The following is a 12,163-nucleotide window of genomic DNA, read 5'->3' as shown; positions in this document are numbered from 1 at the left end:
AACAGTTTATAGTATTCTTGTTTTCTTGTATTGGTTTCAGCCATTGTACTGCAGCCAAGTTGGAGCACAGTCTGGCCTGAAAGGATTTTCAGTCAATCATCAACCCCTGCACTATTTGATCAATCTCTATTTATCAAATGGCTAAATTAACTTTTGTCATAAAAACAGCTTGATGCTCTATTTTACACAGATATAAAGAGTGGCTGTGTGGTAAGTAGCTTGCTTAACAACCACATGGTTCTGGGTTCAGTCCCACTGCGTGGGCAAGTGTCTTCTACTATAGCCTCGAGCCGACCAAAGCCTTGTGAGTGGATTTGGTAGATGGAAACTGAAAGAAGCCCATCGTATATATGTATGCGTGTGTATATGTTTGTGTATCTGTGTTTGTTCCCCCAACATTGCTTGACAACCGATGCTGGTATGTGTACGTCCCCGTAACCTAGCAGTTCGGCAAATGAGACCGATAGAATAAGTACTAGGCTTACAAAGAATAAGTCCTGGGGTCGATTTGCTCGACTAAAGACGGTGCTCCAGCATGGCCACAGTCAGCTGACTGAAGCAAGTAAAAGAGTAAACATAGACATACATGCACACACATTTATGACAGGCTTCTTTATTGTTTGTCTGCATATAATACTGAAAACACTGGCCCAAAGTGCTGTGCAGTGGATTTGAACCCAGAGCCATGTGGTTGCAAAGTGAACTTGTTAACTGCTTAGTCATCCCTGTGCCAATGTATGACAGATTTTCTTTTATGTAAAATGCAAAAAATTCATTCAAAATAATGCAGAGTTGTAAGTTATTTATTATTAGATATGATAATATAAGTAATTTTCATATTTTTTAGATTTGCTTGAATTTCGTTAGTATAAACCAATTAATGATTTACTAATTATACTATATTATTCCATTATGTTAGTTGAAAGAGAAAAGAAAAAGGAAAATTATTTTAGCAAAGAGCAAAATAGGGAAGTTATATGAATTTCCTCCCACTTTACATTGTTAAATCACTTTCTGTACCTTCGCTTTATTTCTCAATGCTTTTCTATAATTTTGACAGGTTTTTAATGGGCTGAAGAGATCCAGTTTGTAATATTAAGTGTATATATGTAAATCTGCATATCTTTTATTTTAGATGGCTTCGTTGTGGCTAATGATGTTGACAATAAACGCTGCTACATGATGGTACATCAGGTGAAGCGTTTGCAGAGTCCATGTTGTGTTGTAGTCAACCATGATGCTGCTACTATGCCAAACTTGAGAATGTCTCCCAATGTAAGTAGATTTCCTATTTAAAAGAATCACTAATGAATTTAATTCCTGTCAAGATTTTCTACATAACCAGTGTTAGGCATTTTACGGAACAATTTGAGACAGTTAAAAATTGTAATGATTGATTAATTATTAGTGTAATTAATTTGAATGCATCATCATTATATTTTTCATTCTCTGCTTCATACATCATTGGAAGTGATGATGCCTTGGAAGTCTATTTGCAAGATGTCACTCCCCTTCGTCAATACATGAACTGACAATGGATCTTGTGTAGTTGTTGTTTAGCCCCCAGGTCAGCCCTGATCAAGCCGACCCACGATCAATGGCATTTCCATTTGTAACCATTCCATCTGTCTATAGATATTTAAGACTACATTATTAAATTTGTCCTTTATTTAAGACAGTAGTGTGTTATATGAGTGAGAGTTGTTTGTTATTTCTTGCATGCCATGCAACCATGTAGAGGCTCCCTGTTTGATTCTTGCCATATTCTTCTTCAATAAACACCCTTTTGTGTTTAAAATACTGATGACACAAGTCAATGAAGAAACTCCTCTGTAGTTGCTCAGTGTATTCATTTTCAATCTGAAATCTCCTTTTATTGTAACCCTTGCTCACAATAAAGTTGAGGTGACTATTTCTAGAATACTAATTCAAGTAAAAATAACCAGGACTGAGTCAACAGTAATAACAAAAATTTCAACCTGTGATGAACACAATGTATTTCAAACCTAATAAAATATAGTATCACTTCTCACACAAATACTGTAGCCTTTGAGATCTATACTTTCATCAGCCCATGAAGTGAAAGTAATAATAATAAGATTTAGGGGTCACTATCAAACATAGTCTTTTAATTGAAGAAGCCTGGGAAACTTGACCCCAGCAGGATTTGAACTCAGAGTTCAATAAAGAGTTACAATGAATATCACAAGGCATTTTGTCCAAAGCTCTGAATCTTTGACCTCAATTACTGTTTGTGGCTGCTGATGCATCTTGGAGATAATCCTGGTTTGTTGGAAGTTAATAGCATTGATAATTACAATATTGGTGATAATGATATTCATTATATTAATACGTATGTATAACACATAATGCAGCATTTTCATATTTTTTTTGCAGAGCCCTGATTTTGTTTCTTATGACAGAGTTTTGGCTGATGTTCCCTGCAGGTAAATATAATATATACACACACACATATGATGGTGTGTGGCCTAGTGGTTAGGGTGTTGCACTCACAATTGTCAGATCATGTGTTCAATTCCTGGACTGGACAGCACATTGTGTTCTTGAGCAAAACACTTCATTTCACATTGCTCCAGTCTACTCAGCTGTAAATGGGTAACCCTGCAATGAAATATCCTTCTGATCAGGAGAGAATGTTGGCCTGCATGCCTAGCAGGTAGGGTGGCATGATTCAACAGCTAAAACAATGCAAAGTGCATTGTGACCAGCAATGTATAACAATATCTGATAGTCTGGTCAATACTGTGATTATATATACTAGCAAACCTACCCATCTACAATGGGAAATGAAGGGAGGGAGGAAAATAATAACACCTTTAAGTATGAATGTATTTATACTGAAATATGTTATAGGAAATGTAACAAAATATAAATAACCGTTGGTTTTGATTATACTTATGTACAGCTTTACATAGCACATATTCATGATATTATTACATTTACAAAACTTTGTAAATGATATTTTGTGTTTGATCAACACTAATTTTCAAATTAGCTGAGTTCGTTGCCCTGCTCATAGCGACATACAACTGGCCGTGTGTAAACATCAGAGTGGGCAGAAACACACCAACATGATCTAAAGTTTGGCCCTGAGACTTGTTAGCTGTGAATGAGAAGGCTAGTTTGATGGGAAACTGCCTGCGTTGTAATTGGAAGGGAATCTGGTTGTCGGAAGGTAGCAGTGGTATCTGAGGTATGAACAGGCACTTACCACTGTGAGGGCCATTCGCTATCATGGCCTCGACATGAGAATTGAGTTGCATGACGATGTACCTTGTTCTGTTGCAGTGTCCATTGACATGATCAAAATTTCATAGGAGCATTATAGGAGAGTACTTTTTCAGTGAGATCCTATGCATAGATAGCCCCGCTGGATTCAAGTTGTTATGGAAATCCTGTGGATACTGGTGATAATTTCCATCGACTATAGTGTCTGAACTTAGATATTGTCGACTTTCTCCTGGGAAGTTGTTAGGCATGTGGTCATTAACATTATTGTTTTTATTTATTTATATTTTTGTCCTGGGTGTTGTACCAAATTGACATCGTTGTAGAGGAAGTGTGTTGATGGGATTATGATATAATTTATCTCCCTCATTATATGATCAATGCCAACCAGCCTCTCATTATCTCAATTTCCAACTTAGTCTTAATTTATGTTAATTATATATCTTTCTTACTATTTCAGTGGAGATGGAACACTTCGCAAGAATCTTGATGTCTGGGATACCTGGCACCCTGCACATGGACCTACACTTCATGGGTAAGTGATAGAAGGTTTCAATACACATCATCATTCAAATCCCACTGGGCTCCACTTTGTCTTCATCCTTCCAAGGAGTACCAGTCAAGTTTTGGGGATCAATATAATCAACTGCTCCCTCCCTCTAAATTTATAGGGTTGTCCCTTAGTAAGAGATGGTGGTGATTGTTATTGTTTCATGAAAATGTATTGAAAGTGAGAACTGCAAGCTTGTGACTTTGTTTATGTTGACCCAATAGTGTCTTTCATCATTATCATCATCCTTTAACATCCACTTTCCACGCTTGCATGGGTTAGATGGTTTGACCAGAGCTGGCAAACAGAAGCGCTGCACCAGGTTCCAGCCTGATTTGACTTGGTTTTTATAGCTGTATGCTCTTCCTAATGCCAACCATTTTACCGAGTGTGCTGAGTGCTTTGTATGTGGAACTGGCACATGTTTTTTTACCTGGTGCTGGCATAGGTGCTGTTGCATGGCACTGACACTGGGATCTTCAGCAGGAGGGAGTAGCATTAACACTTCTGCTGTGGAGGACAGGTCTTCTTGAGTACAGCAGAGTGCCAGATATCTCAGTCTTTTGTCATCTCCTCCATAAGATTCAATGTCCTGAGATTGTCCTGCAGTACTTCATCCCATGTCTTCCTCAGCTTCCCTCTTCCATAAGTTCCATTCAGTTTGAGTGATCAGCATTTCTTTATGGAGCTCTCTTTGGAGTTGATTTTTCATATTGATTCTATAGTGTGCATAGGACTGATTGTTCATATCCTCTCCCAGATACTTAACGCTTACTACCTCAGTCCACATTGTGATAAATAAGCTTCAGTGTGGTGGTACTATTTGTTTACTGCTTCAAACATCAGAGCATTGTTTAAGTTATGAATATTTCAGTGGTTTGTGGGCTAAGTACAAATTTCTTTTGAAAATTCTACTGAGTATTGCTCATAGTAATACTTCTCCAAGGATCATAGTCCATTGATGGGAGAATTTGATTAATAAAAGTCATGCGAACAATTGTATCTGTTTAACACGTGTCATATCAAATGAAATATCAATCGATCAGTTGACAGAAACAAGGGGAAGATCTATATCGAGTGAATCAAAGGGTCCGAATATCTCATACCTTTTAACGGGGTCTTGGAGTCACCACTAAACATGTAGTGTAATGAGGTTAAACTCTCATGGTTGACAACAACCAGTTTTTTAAAAATTACTCATTAAATGTCTGAGAGATTTTAATATGGTTATAATTTTTCAGGCTGTTAATCTCTTCTTTTAGTACAAAAAACAACTATCTGCCTTTAGCAGAATTCAATCTGTTGTAAGTGTAGCAAACTCATAAGAGGTGGAGAGAGAACGTAAGTTCGTTTGCCCGAACATGAGAAATTAGACACCTTGATTTTATTTCACAGTTTACTGTGGATATACGGTATATCAAGGGTGTTGAAAATTCTGAAGCAGATGCACTTTCTAGAATGAATGTAGATGCATTAAATTCATTAAACAATATAAATTTGGAAGAAATGTCTAAGGATCAAGTTGAAGATAAAGAATTTTCTTTATATAAAAATTCTAGTTCCATTTCTTTGGAATTTAAACTGTTGCCGATCCATTCATGTAAATCACAAAAGCATTGAAATCAGATTAACATTTTCTTTAAAAAAAAGATCAATGAATTAAAATTTGTTTTTCCATATGGGTTAAAAATCCCACTGGAGGTTACTGGCCTTCCATCCTTCAATATTCAATGGAATAACTAAGTTATCATATATATCTATTTAAGAAAGAATTATATATTTAACTGAGGGTCAACTTCATTAAATATATACTTGATTATTCTTGTGTTAGTGTAAAGTAATATCTTTTATTCTTTTGATTTCCATGTAAGAAACACACTTTTATTTCTTCTACCATCAGCTTACAAGCCCGGATTCTGAAACGGGGTCTTGAACTCCTTACTGTGGGAGGCCGGCTTGTGTACTCCACCTGTTCCTTTAATCCTGTTGAAAATGAGGCTGTTGTGGTAGACTTGTTACAGAGATGCGAAGGTAATGAGCAAACTTTATTGTTGCTGGCTTTCCACAACAGAAGTTGTGGTTGTCCCAATAGAAATTCTTGTTGCTATCCCAATAGAAATTGTTGTTGTGGCTGTCCCGCTAGAAGTTATTGTTGTTGCTCTAATAGAAGTTCAATGTTGGAATTTGAATTAAAGTGGCAAAATGGCTTCACCTTGAATTGACTTAAGGTTTGAAAGTTCAGGACTTGAAATTTGAATTTGGCCATGAGGACTGCACCTCAAGCAAGTTTGGTAGAGGACCAATTTGTTTCCTACTTGGAATATGGTTCCATTGGAACCAATAAATACTTTCATCTTTATCCTTGTTTCTCTTGTTCCAGTTTCTTTACTTTGTTACTGTATGTTAATACTAAAATGTATTTAATTGTGATGATTATTAGGCCCAAGCGTAGCAGTGTGGTTTAGAAGTTTGCTTCCTAACCCCATGGTTTCTGTTTAAATCTCTCTGTGGCACCTTCTACTATAGTAGAAGCCTTGTGAATAGATTTAGTAGGCAGAAACTAAAAGAAGACTGTTGTGTGAGAGAGAGAGAGAGATTGTGTGAGTGAGTGTGTGTGTATATTTCTGTGCCTCCTTGTCTTGACATCTCATAATAGTTGTAAATGAGTGTCACTGTCATAGAAGCAGTGGCAGTCATTGAGTACTGGCACTAGAAGTTCCTGTAATTCATGAAAGAATTAACTTCTAAATTTTTTGTTTATTTTCCATGTGTTTTAAGTTCAAATCCAACTCAAAAGTTAAATAAAAATAGCTCCCTTTAAAATCAATTAATACCAGTTGTGTATACTACTTCTCAACAAACATGTGGTCTTGTGCCAAAGTAATATGTCTCTTCTGTAATTGACTTATTATTCAAAATGAAATAATCTTGTATTGTTTTCCAGGTGCCTTAGAACTAGTTGATGTCAGTGAATGTTTAAAGGGCCTAAAAGCTATGCCAGGATTGCTGACCTGGAGAGTAAGTTTATGTTTCTACTATACCAGTATATCCTTTATTATAAAAATAATAACATGAAGAAGGATGTTATTTTTGGATGGCGAGCAGTGTCTAATATTGCATTCCATTATTACATTCTACGTTCAGATCCTGCACTGGCTGACATGACCTTACCTGCTGGAGTCAATATATGAAGTACCAGTCAAATAACATTGTTAATTAAAGCAACTATGCCACTCCTACCCAAATTTGTGGCTGTGTGCCTAAATTAGAAATGCTTGTTGTCATTATTAAAGTTAGGATTTTCACATTTTTAACTGTTATATGTATTTTCATGTTTTTGTTACTGAGAGTTTGTTGTACATTACAGCAAATCCCATTACAGCATGTCCTGTTCAGTATTCTCAGATCTAGACCACTTCCTCTCATGTTTTCCTGTTCTCTTATATGAAATCTCTTCATTATTAAATCTGAGTATTTTTTCACCCGTCATGCATCATCCAACCTACCCAGGGTACAGTATCCATCACATCCACTCCATCCACTCATCACAGACCATCCATCCATAATGTCTTGTGTTCACCATCCAGCCCATCTGCTCATCATGCACCATCTATTACATTTATTTTGCATCATCTGTGCCATTTTCCATACTAACAAGCTACCTCTTCCGCACTCCCCATTCAATATTTTGTCAATTCTTTATCAATTAATATTGGTTTCAAATTTCAGCAAAAGGCCAGCAATTTTTTGGAGGGGTTAAGTCAATTACAACGACCCCTGTGCTCAACTGGTACTTATTTTATTGACACCAAAATAATGAAAAGTAAAGTTGACCTCAGCAGAATTTGAACTCAGAATGTAAGGGCAGATGAAATGCCACTAAGCATTTTGCCTGGTGTGTTTATGATTCTGCCTGCTCGCCTTTATGAATTAATATTGGTTTGAAATTTTGGCACAAGAACAGCAGGTTTGGGGAAAGTGCATAAGTTGATTACATTGACCCCCAGAACTCATATGGAACTTATTTTATCTACCCTGAAAGGATGAAAGGCAAAGTTGACCTTGGTGGAATTTGAACTCAGAATGTAAAGATGGACAAAATACTGCTAAGCATTTTGCCAGGCATGCTAATGATTCTGCCAGCTTGCTACCTTCTTTATGAAATAATGTTGAACATCAAAATGTTTGGATTAGAAATAATAATTTAAGCAGAAAGTATAAACTATCAAATGTTTTTGGAAAAACCTTTCAATCATTAGTTGTTTTTTTCCATTCCTGATATATGTAACACAGTAAATAGTTCCATTTTAATTTATCTGTATTTCAAAACAAGGATGTATTTATGCAGTTGGTGGACCTGTTAGAAATGGCAGCCAAATCCCCTTCTAACTATGTGCTACCATCTTATGAAATAAAAGGCACATTAGATAATGTAGGCTTTAAAATAATTTTTAAATGACAGGGTGATAATTGGAATACCTTTGATTATAGGGTTGGGTTTTTTTCTATGAAGACTAAACAAAAACAGCAACAGGTTTGTATCACACTTCTGCTGTGTATTTACTTTCTTCCATTTTTTTCTTTGTGTAGTGTATGAGCAGAAGTGGTGACTGGTATGACAAATATGAAGAAGTACCTCCAAAACTACTTTCCCAACTCAGGCCAAGCATGTTCCCTCCATCTGAAGAAATAACAAAACAGTTCAATTTGAACCGCTGGTAAGTCCTTTCACAATTTCAAAAAAATTATTTCATGACTTCTTCTTTTTATTTTTCCAAGCTTAAAGGAGAATGGTTTTAGCTAAAGCAAATAGTTTTAGATTTTCTTCCTAATATTAATCAACTACCCAAATATCAAATAAAGTGCATGAATGAATGGATGGCTTAGTGGATAGGATACTTAACAATTAGTATGGAATTAACAGTTCATACCTTGTAACTGAAATTCTTTGCATTCACAAACAAAATTACTCACAAAATACCAACCCTCATAGTAGAAAATAAGAACTACACAGTTGGGACGACTTACTGTTCTAAATTTCAGAATTGTAAAATTTACATTTTCTTAACTCTTTTTTGGAGCTAGTACCTATAACTCTCTACATGGTTTCTAAAACTAATCAGTGGAAAGTATATCCGAACCAATGGCCTAGCCTAAATACTTGCAACAGAGTAGACTATTCGTAAACCTTTAGCATTCAGATTATTTTGGCAAATGTCCTGCTAATTTATTCACATTGTTTTAAATTAATCATGCATCAACTTGTAGCTATGAGATTTTGATGATGTGATTGTTTATTTTTAGAATGTGATAGTAGGGTAAGAGTGAGAGACCAGATCTAGTGAGTTTGAACATAAAGCAGGCAGAATATTTTGGCCAGATATGACCGGTTTAACCCTTTAGCATTTAAACCGGCCATATCCGGCCAAAAGTATCCTACCTGTTTTATGTTAGAACTGGCCAGATCTGGTCTCTCACACCAACCCTACAATATTGTTTTAAATATTAGCAGCTACCTCATCAAAATCTCAATAGCTACAGGATAATGCATGATTAGTTCAAAACAAAGTGGATAAAAAGCATCAATTTTGGCAGAATAATGTGAACACTAAAGGGTTAAATGCTATAGGGTTAGGGCACCTAAAGTACCAGATGGTAGAGTATATCTACATTTTAGTGTTGAGTTCAACTCTTCCTATGGGTCTATTTTGTAAAGGAGCACAGCCACACTGGTCAGATATGTCCACTCACAATATGATGGTGATGTTTCCACTTAGAGATAGTACTTCTACAGGCTAGATATTGTTTATGAGACTTACCACTCATCACACGACTCTAAAGTTGGTGTGGGACTTTTGTCAGTGGAATAACTTGTGACTTGCCTGAGGTCAAAATTCAATGGTTATTGTAATCATCTTTAAACTTGAGACTATATATTTGTAGCAGTCCATTATTTTAACTTTCATCATCATTTAATGTCCGTTGTCCATGCTGGCATGGGTTGGACAGTGTGACCAGAGCTAGCAAACCTGTGGGCTGCACCAGTCTCCAGTCTGTTTTGGTATAGTTTCTACGGCTGGATGCCCTTCGTAATGCCAACCACTTTACAGAGTGTGCTGGCTGCTTTTATGTGGCTTAGTGGTTAGAGCATTGGACTTACAATTGTGAGGTTGTAAGTTTGATTCCGGGATCAGGCTGTATTGTGTTCTTGAGCAAGACATTATTGCTCCAGTTCACTCAGCCGAAGAAATGAGTTGCAACATCACTGGTACCAAACTGTATTGGCCTTTGCCTTTCGCTTGAATAACATCAGTGGTGTGAAGAGGAGAGGCTGGTATGCAAGGGTGACTGCTGGTCTTCCATAAATAATATTGCCCGGACTTGTACTTTGGATGGGGACTTTCTAGATGCAACCCCATGGTCATTCATGACTGAAGGAGGTCTTTACTCTTTTATATAAGTCCAAGATTACATAACAAACACAAAATCTAGGATTATATTGTGATATGAACTTCCATTTTTAAGATGGTAGGTTACCAGTAATTATATTTGGTTGATGTACAGAACAAATTAAAAATGTATTTTGTAATTATGCTTTTGTTTTTACTTCCAAGTTTACGAGTATTGCCCCATCATCAGAACACTGGGGGATTTTTCATTGCTGTGATGATGAAGAAACAGCAGTTGCCATGGTTGCGCCAAATAGCACCAACAAAAGGTACATATTGTCATTGTTGCTACAATTTCTGTCATCGTCATTATCATCGTTAGCAATATTTCTGTAGCCATGTTCATCATCATCATCAACATCATTGCCACCATTTACAGTGGTGCTGAAAAGTTCCTGGCTTTGGGTTAAAAGAAAATACAGGAGGATCAGTTGATTATGGATTTTATTCAACACATTCCACTCTCAGATGCACACACTTATTGGAGTGGTCCTTCAGTTTTCCTCAGCCCTGTAAAAGAACTCAGAAGGTTGGGCCTCTAACCAGGCCTTTTCACGATACCCTTAAAGCCAGGAACTTTTCAGCACCCCCTTGTATTATCATCAACCCTCCATAAATTAACGACATATTAATCTCAGACTTAAAAAAAAACAAAAAACCAAAGCATTATTTTGACATCATCAGAAATTTCCTTTGTATTGTGTTTAGATCCATTTCTGAAGGGACACAAATTTGCAACTGACAATCCGACAGAAAAGAAGCAAGATGATACGAACATTTCTCAGAGTAAAACTGATGATGGTCAGAAAAAACTGCCTGAAGAGGTTTCAGGTGGACAAAGTCAAACTTCTGAAGAAGGTGTTGTAATTGAGAAAACAAATACTGAAATTGTTTCTAGCAATCAAAATCATAACAGTGAACAAGTGGCTAGCAGTGAAGGTAAAAGTGATAAAGAGATGTCTGATAAAAGTGGAGGTGATAGTAATGCTTCTGCCGTCCCTCATGACTCCACTGACAAAGCTGAAGCAACTTCTCAAGAAAAACGCAAACTAGAAAACGACAGGTATTTCTGCTTATCTGATTTTTGCAATTATAATCTTATAGACTGTGTGGTAAGAAGCTTGCTTCCCAACCACATGGTTTTGGGTTCAGTCCCACTGCGTGGCAACTTGAGCAAGTGTCTTCTACTATAGCCTCAGGCTGAACAAACCCTTCTGAGTGAATTTGGTAGACAGAAACTGAAGCAAGGCCATTGTGTGTGTGTGTGTGTGTGTGTGTGTGTGTGTGTGTGTGTGCGTGCGTGCCATTTCTTGAAAAAAAATTCATCTAATGAATTCAATAATAATATACTTTTTTTTTTTCAACTCTTTAGCATTTAAACCAGCCATATCCAGCCCAAAGTATTCTACCTGTTTTATGTTCAAACTGACCAGATCCAGCCTCTCACACCCACACTGAAATATCACTCTTAAAATAAAACAATTACATCATTAAAATCTCAAAGTTGTAAGATAATGTACAATTAATTGAAAATAATGTGAATAAATAATCATTACATTTAACAGAGTAAATCTGAATGCTAAGGGATTAAATAAAAAAAATCCTTGTCCCTACCTAAATAATCTAGGAGTGAGTTGCGAAAGCTTTGGGCTTTGTCCTTTCTTTTCAGACTATCAAACAAAAATAACTTTGTATTTATTATTATTATTATTATTATCCTCCTCCTCCTCCTCCTCCTCCAGAAATCAACAAGTGAAGAAAAAACAAAGGACTATGGGTTTCAAAGAAGATCCTTTTCTATTCTTGAAAGAAACTGATGAAGTGTGGCCCCCTATTCAGTAAGTTGTTTTTTTTAAATCATCCTCATTCTCCTCCCCATTTCCATAACCTGACTTAAGATGGGTGTACAGATTCA

The 12,163-nt window shown here is 36.4% G+C and overlaps 1 protein-coding gene across 1 annotated transcript in view; it reads left to right on the top strand.

Moving 5' to 3' along the window:
* LOC106883416 (RNA cytosine-C(5)-methyltransferase NSUN2) overlaps window positions 1-12,163 on the top strand; it is a 29,606-nt gene that overhangs the window by 9,162 nt on the left and 8,281 nt on the right. The window contains exons 9-16 of the mRNA XM_089338656.1: window positions 1,136-1,275; window positions 2,398-2,447; window positions 3,710-3,784; window positions 5,700-5,830; window positions 6,744-6,817; window positions 8,390-8,517; window positions 10,414-10,517; window positions 10,957-11,311. Coding sequence (XP_089194782.1) covers window positions 1,136-1,275; window positions 2,398-2,447; window positions 3,710-3,784; window positions 5,700-5,830; window positions 6,744-6,817; window positions 8,390-8,517; window positions 10,414-10,517; window positions 10,957-11,311 — 1,057 coding nt within the window. The remainder of the gene's footprint in view (window positions 1-1,135; window positions 1,276-2,397; window positions 2,448-3,709; window positions 3,785-5,699; window positions 5,831-6,743; window positions 6,818-8,389; window positions 8,518-10,413; window positions 10,518-10,956; window positions 11,312-12,163) is intronic.

This window comes from Octopus bimaculoides, chromosome 20 (genome assembly GCF_046866305.1).
Source record: "Octopus bimaculoides isolate indiv1 chromosome 20, ASM4686630v1, whole genome shotgun sequence".
Taxonomy (NCBI): domain Eukaryota; kingdom Metazoa; phylum Mollusca; class Cephalopoda; order Octopoda; family Octopodidae; genus Octopus; species Octopus bimaculoides.
This window is presented reverse-complemented; position numbering and strand designations above follow the sequence as displayed.